We start from the raw sequence: 17,399 nt of genomic DNA, 5'->3' as shown, positions 1-17,399 counted from the left end.
GCTTTGACGAAGTTACTGAGATCGAAGGAGATGGGCCACTCCAGTGAGAACTAGAGAAATCCATTGGAGATGGCCGAGAACTAGTTTAGACAACGCTTAGCCCCACAGGGAGGGAACACCTGGACAGAGGATTTTGAGAGATGTTGGTGCACCGTAATTCCTGCCCCCGAAAAGGTCGTGGATCCCATCTGTCTTACCTCAGTCCCAGCAGGGGTGGGGGCTTTAGAAACCCTTGGAGTTTCATCTTCCTGGCAGCTAGGAACCCCTCCCAGGGCTTCCGGAAGACAGGAGACTGGCCACTCCCAGCCTTTATCCAGGAGGAGGACACTGGGAACTTTGAATAAAGCTGGAGATGCGCTCTTTCCCAGGCCTGTGGTTTCCAAGCACCAGCTGAGCCTCTGTTTAGAGGCTTAGAGCGACAGTAGGACTTGCTGTTACCTAAGAAAGAGGAGGAAAGTTCAGGGACCTTCCTGACTTCATCTGGTGGAGGGGACAAACCACCCTTCACGAGTCAATACAGGCTTTGAAAAGACGCTTTTGGTTTTATTGCTTATGTCAGTGACATGTGTATTTCAACGACAGTTTGGCTGGCGGTTTGGCAGGTGGCTTTCTTGGGGGCATGTAGGTGGACACTGCTTGGAAGACAGATGAGGCCCGATCGCAGTGGTTCTCAAAGTGAGGTTCCAGAGCTCGTGGGGTCACTGAGGCCGCCTCAGGGGTTGTGCAAAGGCATTCTGCTAAGATTCTGGCTTTTCTACTCTAAATCTTTCATGACAGGTTTGCAGAATTTTGCAGAGGTTGCTTGTGTGTGATTGAAACAGGGAATGCAAAACAGACATGAGGATCCAGTTGCCTGCTATTTAGCCAGACGTGAAACAGTACCTCTCTCTTTTTCTTTGGGGAAAATGAGGTTATTTTATGAAAACTATCATTTATGGAACATGTAATGAGTTTATTATTGGTAGTTTATTTTTTAAAATATACTTTTATTGATTTCAGAGAGGAAAGGAGAGGGAGAGAGAGATAGAAAGATCAATGATGAGAGAGAACTATTGATCGACTGCCTCCTGCACTCCCCCTACTGGGGATCAAGCCTGCAACCCAGGCATGTGCCCTTGACTGAAATCAAACCTGGGAGCCTTTAGTCTGCAGGCCAGTGCTCTATCCACTAAGCCAAACTGGCTAGGGCTAGTGTTGGTATTTAAGTAAACATTATTTAAATGCCAATGTGACCTTAGTTCTATCATGGCAAACACTGACAGGTCTAACTTACATAAACAAAAGTTCTTTGGGCTCCCCACTGATTTTCAGTAGCCCAAAGACCATGACTGTTGAGAACTGCTGTGCTGTGAAATAGCAGGTACTCCCCAGGAGAGGCTGCGCCTCTGAGGGACAGATGGAGGAACACCGTGTGTACAAAAGTTCTCTCTTCCTTTTAAAAGTAAACACGCACATGAACACAAACTGTTCTGATCATCATTGGGCTCAGCTCTCCCTCAGCAAACCACACAACAGTGCTCAGTTCAGAGGGGGGCTGTGCATTGTAAGCAACGGGCCCCTGGGAAGCAGGGGACCCAGGTGAGAGGGAAGTGGCTCTGGGGGAGGGGTGGGAGAATAAAGGCTGGAGAAGTCTGTAGCCACAGACACACCCCCACAGGTACTCTTCTTTACCAATCCTTACCCGAGGATATTTTTCCATTGATTCTTAGAGAGAGTGGAAGGGAGAGGGAAAGACAGAGAGAAACATCAATGTGAGAGAGACATATTGAGTGGTTTCCTCCTGCATGTGCCTGACCAGGGCCCATGCCAGGGAAGAGCCTGCAACGGAGACATGTGCCCTTGACCAGAATCGAACCCAGGACTCTTCGGTCTTCAGGCTGATGCTTTATACACTGAGACAAACTGGCTAGGCCCACAGGTACTCTGTATAGGGCTCCAATTCCACTTAGATACAATCATGGACTAGAACATGAGGAGGAGGAATTTGCCCTTCCTTTGCTAGGGTAGTTCCTGTTTTCATTTAAAAAACAGCCATTTTTATCTTCTTTAGAGCACCTCCATTTGGATGAAATTTCAGTCCGTCCTTTGATTTTTATCTAACAGTTTTTGAGCAACCACTCCATACTTGAAATTCTGCTGGGGAAGATAAAAAATGAGCAAGACAAGACCCATTCTCTCCAAAGATTTTCCATTTAAGTGGAGACAAAGCAAAGCCTTCCAAGAATTAGGAAATTTGTACTCTTGATGGTAAAAGAAAATTCACTTCATACCTTCACTTAGACTCATCGGGCTTGAAGAATTGCCTTTTACATACAAAGCACTGTGGGGGGATCATTTTACAGCCATTTTAAACCTTAACTTCACCTTAACTTCACCCCATGTGAGTGAGGTGGAATTCATGATCTCCTCTTCAGAGGTGAAGGGACGAGGGCCCAGGACCGTAATATGCCCAAGACCACACAGCCAGGAAGCTCGCAGTCCCATGTGTAGCCCTGTGGCTTTCCAAATCCCATGTCCTTTTCATGAGGCCATTCTTCTGCTAGGTGGTTCGCTTATTGAATTTTGTTTCTTCAGGTCTATTTCAATTCCTAGTGAGTTCACGGTTCATGAGGAATAACTAATCTCATTCAGAAACGGCAATGCCATGGGTTGGGTCGTCAGATGTTCATTCATGAGACTGGCCTTGGGGAAACACTGATTCCCTGCAGCAGTGCACGGTGGTGCTCTTAGCCGAGTTCAACAGGTCTCCTCCCCGTGTAAGTGCAAATATGGCCTGTGGCCAGGTCTGTGCAGGCTCCGTCACATGTCCTTACCCTGCTGTTAGGGCTGGCCAGCCGCTAAACAGGCAGTATTTTGTGCAATTGGTTCGGCTGTTGCTAGGAAAAAATTAATTGAAAATCATGTATATATTTTTAAATCCAGAATTTTAGGTCTTTTATAAGAAACTAGAAGCCCGGTGCATGAAATTCGTGCACGGCGGGGGGTTGTCCCTCAACCCAGCCTGTACCCTCTCCAATCTGCGACTCCTGGAGGGATGTCCGACTGCCCTCTCACAATCCAAGACTGCTGGCTCCCAACTGCTCGCCTGCCTGCCTTCCTGATTGCCCCTAACCGCTTCTGCCTGCCAGCCTGATCACCCCCTAACCACTCCGCTGCCAGCCTGGTTGATGCTTAACTGCTCCCCTGCCAGCCTGTTTGCCCCCAACTTCCCTCCTCTGCCAGCCTGGTCACCCCTAACTGCCCTCTCCTGCAGGGTTGATCACCTCCAACTGCCCTCCCTTGCAAGCCTGGTCCCTCTCAACTGCCCTCCCTTGCAGGCCAGGTGCCTCCCAACTGCTCTCCCCTGCTGGCCATCTTGTAGTGGCCATCTTGTGTCCACATGGGAGCAGGATCTTTGACCACATGGGGGCAGCTATATTGTGTGTTGCAGTGATGATCAATCTGTATATTACTCTTTTATTAGATAGGTTAGAGGCCTGGTGCACGAGTGGGGGCCAGCTGGTTTGCCCTGAAGGGTGTCCTGGATCAGGGTGGGGTTCCCTTGGGGTGCGGGGCAGCCTGAGCGAGGGGCCTGTGGTGGTTTGCAGGCTGGCCACGCCCCCTGGCAACCCAAGCAGAGGCCCTGGTATCTGGGATTTATTTTCCTTCTACAATTGAAACTTTGTAGCCTGGAGTGGAGCCAAGCCTGCTGCTCCCTCCGGGGCGGCAGCCATTTCTGTGGCAGTTAATTCACCTTCAACAATTGAAACTTTGTAGCCTTAAGCGGGTGGGCCCGGCCAGGGTGTGCAGAAAGCTTTGCTTCCCCTGTTGCCGCCGGCAACCCTGGCCTGCTCTCTCAAGCTCCATTCTGCCACCATTTGTTTGAATTTGTTTACCTTCTATAATTGAAACTTTGTAGCTTGAGTGGAGGCTTAGGCCTGCAACGGCTATGGAAAGCTTGGCTTGCTCTGTTACCTGGGAAACCTTGCTCTCTGTGGCTGTAGCCATCTTGGTTTGGGTTAATTTGCATACTCGCCCTGATTGGCTGGTGGGCGTGGCTTGGCTGGTGGGCATGGCTTATGTAGCGGAGTGATGGTTAATTTGCATATTACCATTTTATTAGAGAAGATTAGAAGTAAATAGTATACATTATTTTTGTTGTTGTTGTTCTGCTTATATTTGAAAGGCATTGCCCCCACTCACTATAAGCAGCAAAATATGGCCTTCCTTTAATAGAGGAGTTTCTGTTTTTATTAAACACACACACACACACACACACACACACACACACGCATTTTCACCTTCCTTAGAGCACCTCCATTGTCAGTAGTCCTTTGATTTTTATCAAAAAGTTTTTGAACAACTGCTGCATACTTGAAATTCTGAGAGGGAAGATAAGAAAAGGGTAAGACAAGATCCATTCTCCCCAAAGATTTATCATCCAAGTGGAGACAAAGCAAAACCTTTCAAGAATGAGGGACTCTGTAATCTTGATGGTAAAAGAAAATTAATACCTTAACTCAGATTCATCTGATTCAACTGAATCAATAAATGAAAAATCCCCTGAGGAGTGCCTTGGACTCCTGGTGATAGACACAGACTTCTTGAATAGCATCCAACTAGGGCATCTGTATCTAAAGTTCAGGATGAAAAACAAAAGAATCTCAACATTGAGGCCGAATTCCATTTTGACTTGGAGTCACGTTTTTGAGACTTTGATTCCGGGACACAGAATGTCAAATCCAGGTTATTAGTGCATGTGTGACACAGTAGGTCCAGAGTCTGAAAGGGTTGGTGTTTGTTTCTATTGATTTTTAGAGAGAGAGGGAGAGAGAGAGAAACATCGATATATTGTCTCCCATACATGCCCTGACCTAGGTCCTAATCAGAAACCTATTTTTGTGCCCTGACCAGGAAGCCAACCCGCAGTCTTTCGGGGTGCAGGATAGCACTTCAACCAACCCAGCCAGGGCGAATGGGTTTGTGTTTTTGAATACCCAAATATCTACTTCTGTTAGGTACATTTTTTGAAAAACTTAGAAGTTCATCTTTGTTCATCAGCTGCTACCAGAGGTTCAGTAGAAATGCTCCTACACGTTAGTTGGAAACATTAAGTGAATTTTTTCCTGTGAGTAAAGGGTAGAAGGAGACATTTGATTACTCTAGGAAAATCTCATGAGAGACAGACAAATATAATGGCCTAGGATCAGAACACCTGAATTACAGACAGGCTGGTGTTTACCAATGCAAGGCATGTCCTATTGGGCTGGGTGTTTTCCATTTGTACGCTGGGACAGTAAGACCTGGGGGACACAGGCTGGGTGTGAGGATGGCGATGACTGCATAACCTACACACGTCTGAGCGAATGTCAACAGATACTCTTTAGACCTTGCCCCTTAGATTATTTTATCTTTATAGGCAAATCTCACATGCAGGCTATTATTGTAGGTAAGGAAAGAGTTTGCAATGAAAACAAAATCACCCTGGCTGTGTAAGGTTGGAGACTTAGGATTTTGTTAGTATTTGTTACTTAAAATTACTCTGAGGGATAGAGTCTTCCCCTAGGCAGCCCATATTCAGTTCCAAATATAATCTTATTGGAAGACTAGAACTACAACATCAGCAATACTCCTTCAGGGTTCTTGTCAGTTTGACAGATTTGACAGGCAGACAATTTAAATTTATTAAAATATTTTATTGGGCCCAGCCGGTGTGGCTCAGTGGTTGAGCATCTACTCATGAACCAAGGGGTCCCTAGCTAGATTCCAGTCAGGGCACATGCCTGGGTTTTGGGCTCTATCCCTAGTACGGAGTGTGCACGAGGCAGCCGATCAATGATTCTCTCTCATCAACATTTCTATCTCTCTATCCCTCTCCCTTCCTCTCTCAAATCAATAAAAACATATATTTTTAAAAAATTCTATTGGGTGTTTTCAAAAGACAAGGGGTTTTTATACTGTAAGTGGACTGTTTTCACTAGCTTATTAAAATAAATGCATAAAGTCAGTTGTTTGTTTGTTTTCATCAACATGAGAATCAATACTTAAAAATTTCAATCCAGTCACTGATGCCTGGATAGTTAACCTATTTCTCAATCTTTGCATATAATGTGGGATTTTTCCTTTTTAAAGCAAATGAGAATGCCACACAAAAGGGAAAAATTTGCCTGCATTACATGCTAAATTTCATGGCGATATTTAATGAAGTATTGGCAGCTTCAGAAAGTTGATGCATTGTGCTAGAAGCCATTAGAAGCCTCTGAGCAAATTCAGGGTTTCCTTAGACAAGAGGCTTAGATCTGTTTTTCTTCAAAGAAATTCTATTATTTTTATTGAAGGAATATTGTCAAAGTTAATAGATTTCCGATTTTTTTCAAAGGCCATTCGAAATTAAACACAGTATGCTTTAATACTGAAATATTTATATAGACTGCAAGCCAGTATCATATTAGAGATGTCAATTTCCTCTTTGCAATAGTTCCACCTTCACCTGCTAATTCTACCTGGGAAAATGGTCTCAATCTGGAAGCATTTTGCACACTGCCTCTGACCACTGTCCTCATGGATTCTGACTTCTGGCTATGTTATTTTTATAGCTCACCTTGCCCCTCAGAAATACCCTGTGGCCCTGGCGGTTTGTCCGTGGCCTTGACCTCTTTCCTTGAGCGAGAGCGCCTTATCTCTGAAGGGCTAAGACCATCACTGCTTTGGGCCCAGACCAACTCCATGAAGCCCCTAAGCTGCACAACTTCCTACTGGAGAACGTGTCCCAACCCTGTGAGATGAACTTAGGTAATCAGTTCACCTGTCAATCAAAGATCTTGCCTACCCTGGGAGGTGAATTAATTGGTAAATTAAATGCTAATAACCTGCCAATCTCCAGTGTTCTATAGCAAAAAAGGTTTTCCTACAGTATATTTAAATATCACTTCTACAGAACTTGTAGAACAAAAATCACTCTAAAACATTCTGCATATAAATGACAGAAGATAAGCTATTATATTTAAATAACATGAAAAAATTGTCTATTTTCCCCACAAAATTGTGTATTTGTCTTAAAGACATCATTCAGCTCTTCTGTGGCAGTCAGCGTCTTTCATTTCTTGAAGCTGATGTCATTTCCAAATGCTACTTCCTTTGACCTTTATGGTGTTTTGTGAAATTATGCCTTGGTAAAGACCCATATTCCAGGCTGTAGTGAATTAGGGCTAATCGTGCACCTGTCTTCTTTACCAGATTGGGTTCCTGGCGTTTAGAACACGCTTTGTGTCTACATGACGTAAACAAAGTCTTGCCTTTACTAGGGACCCAACAAATGTTTAAGGAGTTGACCTGCCATTAGAAGATTAGTTTAAAAATAGCACTTCACTGTTCTTGTGGGAGGATCTTTGCTTTGGAATTAACTGAATTGAAATGATCCACAGACATAGAAGCATGGACAGACTGAGGAATTTCAAAGGGAAGGCAGGAGTGGGTGGGGAGAAATGAACCAGGGAATTTATAAGCATATATGCATAGCCCGGGGACACAGACAATATTGCGGTGAAGGCCTGGGAGGGGCAGGTGCAGGGTGGAAGGGGTCAATGGGGAAAAGAAACAAAACCGAAGGGGACAGCTGTAATACTCTGAACAATAAAAATATTTAAAAAAAAAAAGAAGTATCAAGTCAGCATTAGCTGAGTATCTACTAGTAATATGACCAGATATTCGCTACTATGGGACCAAAGTTCAAAATGCCAAGATTAAAAGCTATTTCAGTATGCAATCAGAATATGATGCCCATTAACGTTGTGTTGGACATGGTTTAGGTGCTGCAAATTGAAATATTCAATGATTAGAGTGAATGTTAAGTGTTAGCATAAAGAAGCTGAGTGAGAATGGGTCAGTTTCGTCTGTTGATGCTGTTGAAGTAAAGAGCCTTGTGGGGGGAGAAGCACCACAGAACAGCTGATAAATAAACTGGGGTGCAAAGGATGAGGCGGCTTTTGGCCTGCGGCCAAGGAGGGGCGAAGGATCTTCCACACACATGAAGCAGCGTGAGCAAAGGCCAGCTGCTGGAAGCAGGTGGTTCAGGGCAGGTGACATAGTGAGAATGCCCTCCGATGGGTCAGGGGATGAAGCCTCAGAGGTTGGGGCACAGAGGGCAGGGGGGCAGCCATGACTGATGTCATGCAGCCTGCATTTTATCTGGCAACGTATAGAAAGCCCTTAAAGGCGTTCAGGGAGTAACATGGGCAAACAGATCTGGGCTGTTAAGCAAACCTATTTTGTTAGTCGGTAGAGGACAGAATAACCACCTCTCCTCTCATTCCCTTGGGTAGATCCTGTCTCATAAAATTTGCACAATAATGCAGATGCTCAGGTGGGGCAGGAGGGGCACTGATTTTTATAGAAGTATGTTTCAAGGATTGCGTGGGACATACTTATACTGAAATGATTCTCCCTTGTTTTTCTGACATTCAAATGTAATTGAGTGGCCTGTGCTTTTATTTGCTAAATGGGGCAACCCTAGCTTCGGGTTCTCTCTGGCTCAGACCCGGAGCAGACACTGCCTCTGAGAAGCAGCACCAGGAGGAAATAAAGCTCGCGCTATTAGGAGTCAGGAGATGTTTTACAGAATCATTGTCAGCATGATCTCCCCCTGATCTGCTCATTCCCCAGGAGAATCTGAAATCTGAAAACAATGGTCTTGGCACTGAACAAAGAGCTGGCGTGTTGCGGGACTGCTGGAGGGGAAAATAATTGAATTTAGAATAATAACTTATCTGTGCAAGCAAATGTCAGTATACTTAAAATAAGGAAGCCCTCAAGTTTCCCGGCCTGCGCAGAGCATTAATGTCTGTATCACAGGTTGATGGCAAGAATTTCCTTAGGAAGTATGCAGGCAGTGGCCTTATATGATCTTTTCTGTTTTTGAACACTGGCTGTAGCTCAACATCAGCTTGTAGAGCATTGATTTTGTGCTTGGAATGTAGGCCATTGCTCCTACTCACACCTAATATTTTACAAGCCTCTGCCCATTGGACCAAGTTCAGTTCAGAGCTCATATTCACATAAAAATAATTGGATCATAACAGCCACTGGGCATAGCAATTATTTGGAAATTTTAATATATAAATGAATAATTTTTATTTAGAAAAACATCCATGACCAAACTCCATCAAATCTAATTTTCCCGGAGAGTTAAGCTCATATTTTAGTAGGTTTTCCCCTATATAAGTGAAGAGAATTTTAAGCAAGAGCTTCAATAAGCTTCCTTCTGCAGGAATAACTTTGTGATTTCATGCAAGGAAAATCTCTCCTGAGGTAAGTGAGAGATGAAGTCGTGAGGAGTTACACTCGGAATCATTAGTTTTCTTTCCTTTTCCAACCAAATGGCCAGAGAACATTTTCTCTTTGGATTCTCTGATAGTATTTTTTTTTTTTCTAGAAGCAAGCAGAACATTCGCAATACACTTTAGCTGAAATTTGCCTTATGCCTTACAAATTGTATGTCCGTGCGCCTTCTGAGGTGGGAAAACCCTAACAATTTCAGTTAGAGAAATTTAGGCTCCCTTTACTAGTACATACACCAAGCTGTGGGATTCCTGGTTTTCCTGCGGATAAAGTATTGCTGAGGACCACTTCTAATAGATCCCACAGCCTGATATTTACTGAGCCCCCTAAGTGCCAGAGATGGATGAAAAGCCACATCGTGGGGAATCCTTCATCTGGGTGCTGCTACTGAGTGAACCATCACAAAACCGACCTTCAGCAAAAAAGGGCAGACAGACTATTTTTTCTTTTTTGCAACATATTCAAATATTTAAATGTTTTACATTGCAAGTTCCAATGAGGTAAACATGCAACAATGGAGCTATGATGTTATGAAGATTTTATAAATTATCAAATGGTGGGGAAATAAGAACTTTACTATCTTATTCTGTTAGAATGGAAAACAGGTATCCTGTTAAAAAGCTTATTAGCTTATTCTATCATCGCCTAACCCCTGCACTTCAGCTTTCCTTTGGATCTTGTGTCTTTTTGGTGAGAGAAACGAGGAACGTATTTGTCTAAATGTGAAACTAAAACTGTGAGTCCCATATTTTCTTCTTTTTGCTTAAGCTTAGTTTTAGGCATAGCCACCTTGCTGCCCCAGGTCCTCCTTAGCACTTTTGACCCCTAAAACCTTTCCTCCTGTTTTTCTATTTTGTTTTGAAATAGTCTGTATGCATGCATGTACATATCGAGATATGTGTATCTCTGCATGACATCACAATTATGAACTGTAGTTAGAAATTTTATATATATACACACACGTACACATATATACATACATAAATGTATATATGTAAGTATATATTGGCAATATGTACTATACACACACACACACACGTATATATGTATATATATATATATACATATATATGTGTGTGTGTGTGTGTGTGTATATATATATATATATATATATATATATATATATATATATATATTAGAGGCCCGGTGCACGAATTCGGGTCCGGCTGACCTGCCCCTATCAGGGCCGATTGGGCCAGGCTGGCCAGGGGGAGAGGGTTCGGAGGTTGGCCCCCAGCCCCTGGTTGAACTCCTAGTCTTACTGCTGGTGGAGGGGACAATTTGCATATTAGCCTTTTATTATATAGGATTGCTGATAGTTAACAATTGTCAATGACATTGAGCTGGGCTTTAGACATTTCCTAAATACAGTTCTTGATGTTTCTGGAAACCAGAAAGCCTGTACTTTTCACCTGCAAACCCTTTATGTGTGTGGCAAAACATTTTCGAAAGGCAAACCTAACCCAATTTTCTTCATCTGTTTAAAAAAGAGAAAGCAAAAGCTTCAAAGATATCCACGTGGGTAAAAGGAAATTAGGTTGCTCTGCTTTGTGCAATTCATGTTGTTGCAGTGAAACTAGACCCCATCCCTTTATAAGAGGACTGACACTCAAGTGTCAGGGAATGTTGAACACACACACAGAACATAATCGGAAAGGTAATCTTTGAAGACCGTAGGGGTAGACTAAGTATTCAGGTAATGCTTTAGTTTGTAAAACCCAATAGCATGCTTTTCTGGAAAAAATCATTCTTCAAACAAAAGTGTTCATTTTGGAAACAACATAAAGAGAACGATAAACATCAACATTTTAAAAAATCAAATCCCATCGACTAATATCTTTGAACTTACGCCTGCTTCTGTGTTTGATCTGGCACACGTGCTTTCTAACCATAAGGGAATCTATATCACTCTTTCTTGTAACGAAACAGTCATGACAGGTACTTCAATTTCAAATATTGAGGAACTTTATATATATATATCTATTTGGCTCATTGATATAATTTTAATTTCTTTGAAAAATAAATGCAATACATGTAACTTCTATAGGATTTCTTTTTTAAAAAAACAAAGAAATACACTTTGGGAATAACAGCATTTCAGGGCTGGTTCATTTAAAGTATGCTCAGCCGCCCTCCTTCCCCCCAGCATTTTTTTTTTTTAATAACAAAATGTGTAGCAATGCAGTTCTTGGAGAAAAATATTTATTTAGTAACTTACTTTTTCAGAAGCATGCTCTGAAAGTGGAGAAAGGGTGGAGGTATAAGGATAGTTTTCGTCTTTACTGGAGAGGGGGCAGGACCAGCTCAGCCTCACTCAGCGCGTCACCACGCTCCCAGGAAGTTCTGTCGCTTGGTGAGAACTAAAACCCAAACTGAATGCCTGGCTTCTACTCAATGTGAGGGGGCTTCAGGCTCCATTCCTCTAACCTGATACAACCCAGAGGCATTATATTCTCTCCTAATGAAAGCTAAGTGTACCCCTGCCACCTTCAGAGGGAACGTCTAGCTCAGTGATGGCGAACCTCTGACACGCGTGTCAGCACTAAATATTTAGTTTTTGGTTTATTAAATACAATTATATATAACAATTATACATTTATGTTATTTAAACTATAAATATCGTGAAATAATGTTTTTTCCTCAAAGTGACACACTACCCGAGTTATGCTTAGTTTTTTGGCGAAGTTTGATACACCAAGCTCAAAAGGTTGCCCATCATTGGTCTAGCTTCTTGGTTTCACTTCCATCATTAATACCCTCAAAATATACAGGTTTTTCAGGATAAAGCTATTGGATGATATTCTGATAACATCTTATCCACGGTGCACTGTGATTAGAATTATTCTGACACTGGCTGTTATTAACACTGGCCCACAGATAATCAATGATTATTTCAAGAGGACTCTGAGAAACCTCACAAACTTTTCAAGTTCCCTGTGCAACCAGTGTGTTACTGTTGTGAACTTGTAGAAGTGTCATCAACTCAATTCTTAACAGGCAATGAAGTCCTGAAAGCTACGTTGGCTGCCAAACCCCTTTTTACTTTTTCTTTCTTCTTTTTTTTTTGCCAGTCTAGTTTCGGCAAGTATAGAGCTGATAAACCATTCCTCTGTTGAGGGACCCTCTTCGTAAGAGACAAATCAGCCCTAGATGGTTTGGCTCAGTGGATAGAGCATCAGCCTGCCTACTGAAGCGTCCAAGGTTCAATTCCAGTCAAGGGCACATGCCCGGGTTGCAGGTTCAATCCCCAGTAGGGGCATGCAGGAGGCAGCCGATCAAAATGATTCTCTCTCATCATGGATGTTTCTATCTCTCCATCTCCTTTCCTCTCTGAAATCAATAAAAATATTTTAAAAAGAGACAAATCAGATTATGTGCCATCAGAGGAAGTAAATCTGAAGTCCCACCCTCTGAGTGACAGCTGGAGGACAAAATGTCAAGAAGGAGTCCTGTTGGAGCAATTGCTTAGGATGATGTTTAATACAGCAGAGAGCCAAGTTACAGTAGGAGGGCACATAAAGAATGTGGCGTGCGCAGACACAATAACGGATCGCGGTCGGTGATCTGCCATCTGTTATCTGAAAGAGGCGTAAGTGAGGGGACTCGAGGACTCTCAGTTCTCCGTACATGCAAAGGTGAGTGCGTTAGTACAAAAGTTTTGCCATTGTATGTGCTGAAAGGAAAGCATATGCATTTAAAACATTTTCTTAAAAAATAAATCACTCGATAGCCGTAAGAAAAATACTCTAGTTCATAGTCCATTGACCTGACCTTTTGATTCAAGATCAGGGAATGACTCCAGGATGAAAGCCAAAACACAAAACAGAAATGAATCATTGACCACGGAAGAGGCAGTTCCAGTCTCAGCTAACCTCGACTAGTGTTTATTGCATTAGTTTTGAAATGCCAAGAAACTGGCTTTGGCCATAATATTTGCTGTCCAACTAAATCACAGCTGTCAATAGGCAATTGCTTGCGATGATTAGCTAAACACCATTATTTGACAAATTCCCCGGACAGGGACGCAGATGCTGTGGATGTCTGACACACACTGAATTAGTAAGTAATAGTCCATCCGGCTGGGCCGCAGAGCAGGGAGAGAAGTTGGGAAGTTGTTGCCCAAGGAAGGGGTTTCAAACAGCCTTAATTTTTTGAAAAACACACGTTTGTACAGATCCTACAAGTCCTTCCTGGTGTTTCAGGAATGACTTGTGGGACTGACCACAGAGAAGGGGAAAAGCCACTAACTCTAGATTCATTTTTTAAAAGGAGATTAAGGGAGAGAGGAAGAAAAACAGAAATGGGAACGTGGAATGGCAATGGTTTACACCACCTAGAAAAGGAACATCATGGAACCTGCTAGCAAGGTCCACCACAGGAGCAGGAAACCACTTGGCTGGCAGAAATTCAGTACAACATTCACATGAATTAGCAACTCCACCATGACTAAGGGCTGCTGCTTAAAGAAACAATGTTCAAAAACAGAATTCTCCAAGGATTTGAGAAAAATAAGAGCGAAAAGGCAATGGCTAGCTAAGCTCGTAGCTAAGCCCACTCTAATGGCCCCCAGTATTTAAACTATCATGGAGTAAAGCCATGAAAATAAAAATTTCAATTTGAAATTTTATTAGCATGTTGCTAAAATGGTCAATAAAAACATCAACACGATATGCTTGGTTGACATCTTTGGAGCACTGCCCCCTCATTTTTAAAACTTTATTTGCACTTCCCCACCTTCTAAGATTTCTAGGGTTAGGAAAAGCCAAAACGAAATAAAACAGACTGGCTATGGCATTGTCATAATGCTGGTTTCTGGAACGTTGCCACGTCGTTCTCTCTCCCTCTCCCCCAACCCCTTTAAAAACAGGATGATTTTTGAAACGCAGCCCAAGGAGGGAGCAATCCAGGGTGAAGAGCAACAAGCGCCCTACTCCTTGCCTGGGGCGGGGCCTGCGCTCCCCCCCCAAATTAGCTGCGCCTCTTCCCTCCGGGGAGGGGGACCGGGAAGGCTCCCCTGCTGTCAGGCTGGAGGCCTCGCAGGGAATGCGGGGAGGGCGGGAGGTGGCGTTCGCTTCCCTCGGTGGAAACCACGGGAAACAAACACTGTCTAGCTTAGCCCGCAGCCTGGAATACCAAACCAGCAGGCCTGGGGGCTGGAGCGCTGGCCCAGTCCCGGGCGGCCTCGGGGTGACCCGGAGTCCCCCCCGAGGTGCTCTCTCGTGGTGGAATGATTCACAAGTGCTTAAGGGACAGGCTCGATTTCTTGGAAATCCTGCAATCTGGGGACACATCCATACCGGAGCGAACTGCGCCCTGAAAAGACCCATCCTGGCCTCCGACAGGTCTTTCCGGGCGTTGGGGGGCGGGGATGGCGCCTCTCTAGGAGGCGGGGAGATCGTTTCTGAGCAGTGACTCGTGGGGGCAGCCGAGTCCCTGCTCCCCTCAGCCCATGCTCCCTCCTCTCGCCCTTCTAACCCGAGGGGGAAACACGCACTGGGTTTCCCAGCGGGATGACCGCCGCCGGGGGGCCCAGCCGCGCGCGCAGCTGTCCTCGCAGCCCCAGTCCCGGGCCGGTTCCTGCGACTCCACGCCACTGGCTAGCGGGGTGCGCGGGGTCAGCGTGGGCCCCGGCCCCCCGGCGGCGGCGGCAGATGCACGGGAGGACGGAGGTGCCGAATCCGCGGCCGGGGAGCCCTGGCGCGGGGGAGGAAGCTGGCGCTGGGGGGACGGGGGGGGGGGGGGGGGGGGGCGCGCAGGCGGCGCCCCGGGCTACTCTTTGTCGTCCACCAGGTCGGCGAGCTCCTGGAGCACCCGCAGGCGGCCGCTGGCATCGATGCGGCGCTTCTCGCGGATGAGGTCCTCCAGGCTGTGGAAGCGGGCCGTGTGCACCTTGTCGTCGCCCAGGTGCACCTTGAGGTGGTACTGCTGCTGCGGCGGCGGCGCGCCCGCCGGCACCTCGCCCCCGGCCTTGAACTCCCGCTTGCCGAAGCGGCACCAGGCGGCGAAGCTCTCCGAGTTCGTCCAGCAGATCTCCTCGCTCTTGAGGCCCAGGTGGCCGCAGGCGTTCTGCACCACCAGCTCGGCCACCAGCGGGCGGTAGCGGTACCAGCTAGTCACCACGCGGCCCACGTTGGCCGCGCCCGCCTCGTACAGGCTGTCCTGGCGGATCTCGCCCCGGTGCAGGTGGATGACCTGCCCGCCGCCCACGTACACGGCCCAGTGCGGGGCGGGCGCGGGCGGCTCGGGGGCCGGCTGCAGCCACAGCAGCTCCAGCAGGTCGCCCGGCTCGCAGAGCGCAGGCAGCGCGCTCACCGCGCACACGCTCAGGTCGGCGCCCTGCGGGCCGCCGCTCACTTTGGAGAAGATGCATTCCTGGCCCCGGAAGGCGGAGAACTGAGTTTCGTTCAGGACCAGCTGGTGCAGCAGGTGGTGGGGGTGGCGGCTGGGGCTCTCCGGGCAGGGCGTGCACCCCGGGGGGGCTTTCACTCCAAACTTGTCCGGCTGGCCGCGCTCGTCCAGGTCCTCCTCCTCATCGGAGAAGAAGTAGGCGACCCCGACCCGTAGCTCGTCCTTCTCGATCCCAGATGGGTCCCCCGTGGGCAGTTCGCTGTAGTTGAGGTGGGTGATGCGGTCCAGTTGGTTGCCCATCAATGACGCACGAGGCAAGGGCCAGGAGCGGGGATCTGCGAATCCAGAGGAGAGGCAGAGAGGCGATCAGAGGCAGGCTGCCCCCTCCCCGGCGGGACGCGTAGTGCCCCCTGGGACTTGCCCGCCCACCCAAGGAGACCTCACTCGAGTCCCTGCGAATCTCTGGTGTCTCCCCAGGGGGGCAGGCCTGGCACCGAAGTCACCGGCCGAGGAGACGCCACCAGACAGCCTGGGACTCCTTCCGGAAACTGGGTCCAACTCTCACGAGAGAAAGGCAGGCGGGCTGGAGGGTGTGCGGGGTCCCCGTGGGGAGGACGGCGTGGGTGGCGGCAGCGTGGGCGACCGACTCCCAGGAAAGGGTGGAGGGGTCCATGGGCAGGGAGAAGGGGCGCCCAAGGCCCTAGAGCTGCGCTCACGTTCCGATCCCCACCCTCTCCAGCCCACCTCTCAGTTTGGCACCAGGTCGCATGCCTTCCCCGCCAGCGCCTCGCACAATGACAATGGGACACATTCCCGGGCGCTTCCTTGACACCAGCCCCCTTTCGCCCACTTGGAGCCTAGACACAGGCTGGCGCCCCGGTGCGATGTTGCCACATTTGCACACAAAGGCAAACCTCCGCGATGGCACACTCAGACCCCCGCACGCTTACCCAGTCCCAGGCCCACGCTTGCACGCACGCCTACCGATGCACCTACACCCGTGCACGGGGCACATCTGGCCACGGTGCACTCCGCCCCCGACCTCTCTGCCTGCTCCCCAGCACAGTCGATCCGGCTGCGCCAGGGCGAGGCTGCTCTGTCTAAAATAAGCGAACAAAGAGGTAAGGGAAGGCAGGGGGAAGCCAGTGCGGTGTACGCGTGTGCGTGTGGATTGTGTGGGGAGCCCCCTTTCAGCCCCCCAATCCCTCTCCCTCCTACCGGGCACAGGGTCCAAACCATCGAAGAGAAAACGTCTCCAAGGCAAAGAAAGCCGCCTTTCCGTACCCGTGATTTCCCTGCTCCCGGAACCCCAAACTCCTTTAAAGTCTCCTGGTCCCCATGGGTACTGCGGAGGCAGTGGTGCCAAGTGGGTCCTGGGCGGCGCGGGGGGCTGCGGCGGCTCCGCTCTGCCCCGCGCGGAACGGCGCTGTGGGGCGCCCGGCTCGGAGCCCCTCCGCCTGCGGGTCCGCCGGGCTGGGGCGCCCGCTCCACCGGCACGGTCCCGCCCGGATTCTGCTTTCCCACCGCGGAGGCGGCGGCTCTAAGTAGCCGGAGCCCGGGCTTCCAGGGCCCGCCCCGGGACGCGCTCATTGGTTGGGGCAGGTGCCCAAGGTCTGCCAATCTCCGCGGGAGGGGGCGGGGAGCGGGGGGCGGGTCTCCAGCGCGCGCTCCGCCCCTCCCCGCCCCGTTTCCCCCCCCCGCCCCCGCGCACCCGGGCGCGCGCCACTCGGGGAGCG

At 47.7% G+C, this 17,399-nt stretch overlaps 1 protein-coding gene across 2 annotated transcripts; it reads right to left on the bottom strand.

Moving 5' to 3' along the window:
- Window positions 1-11,247: 11,247 nt before the first annotated feature.
- On the bottom strand, window positions 11,248-17,182 carry LRATD1 (LRAT domain containing 1). 2 transcript variants are annotated; one of them, XM_079791754.1, is made up of 2 exons: window positions 16,882-17,182; window positions 11,248-15,998 (listed from the first exon to the last, which is right to left on the bottom strand). In XM_079791754.1, exon 2 carries the CDS (start codon window positions 15,961-15,963, stop codon window positions 15,085-15,087), a length of 879 nt encoding a protein of 292 aa, XP_079647880.1. In that variant the 5' UTR covers window positions 15,964-15,998; window positions 16,882-17,182; the 3' UTR covers window positions 11,248-15,084. The 2 variants fall into 2 exon arrangements, with proteins under 2 accessions (XP_079647880.1, XP_079647879.1); XM_079791753.1 differs by having other exon boundaries at window positions 11,249-15,998; window positions 16,948-17,182.
- Between the last annotated feature and the right edge of the window lie 217 nt (window positions 17,183-17,399).

The sequence above is a fragment of the Cnephaeus nilssonii genome (genome assembly GCF_951640355.1).
Source record: "Cnephaeus nilssonii genome assembly, chromosome: 15".
Lineage (NCBI taxonomy): Eukaryota > Metazoa > Chordata > Mammalia > Chiroptera > Vespertilionidae > Cnephaeus > Cnephaeus nilssonii.
Note: the sequence above shows the minus strand (reverse complement) of the source record. Positions and strands in the feature narration are given on the sequence as shown.

What these genes read in the sequence shown, in the direction of transcription:
- LRATD1 (XM_079791754.1), bottom strand. Translation starts at nt 15,963, where the DNA reads ATGGGCAACCAACTGGACCGCATCACCCACCTCAACTACAGCGAACTG.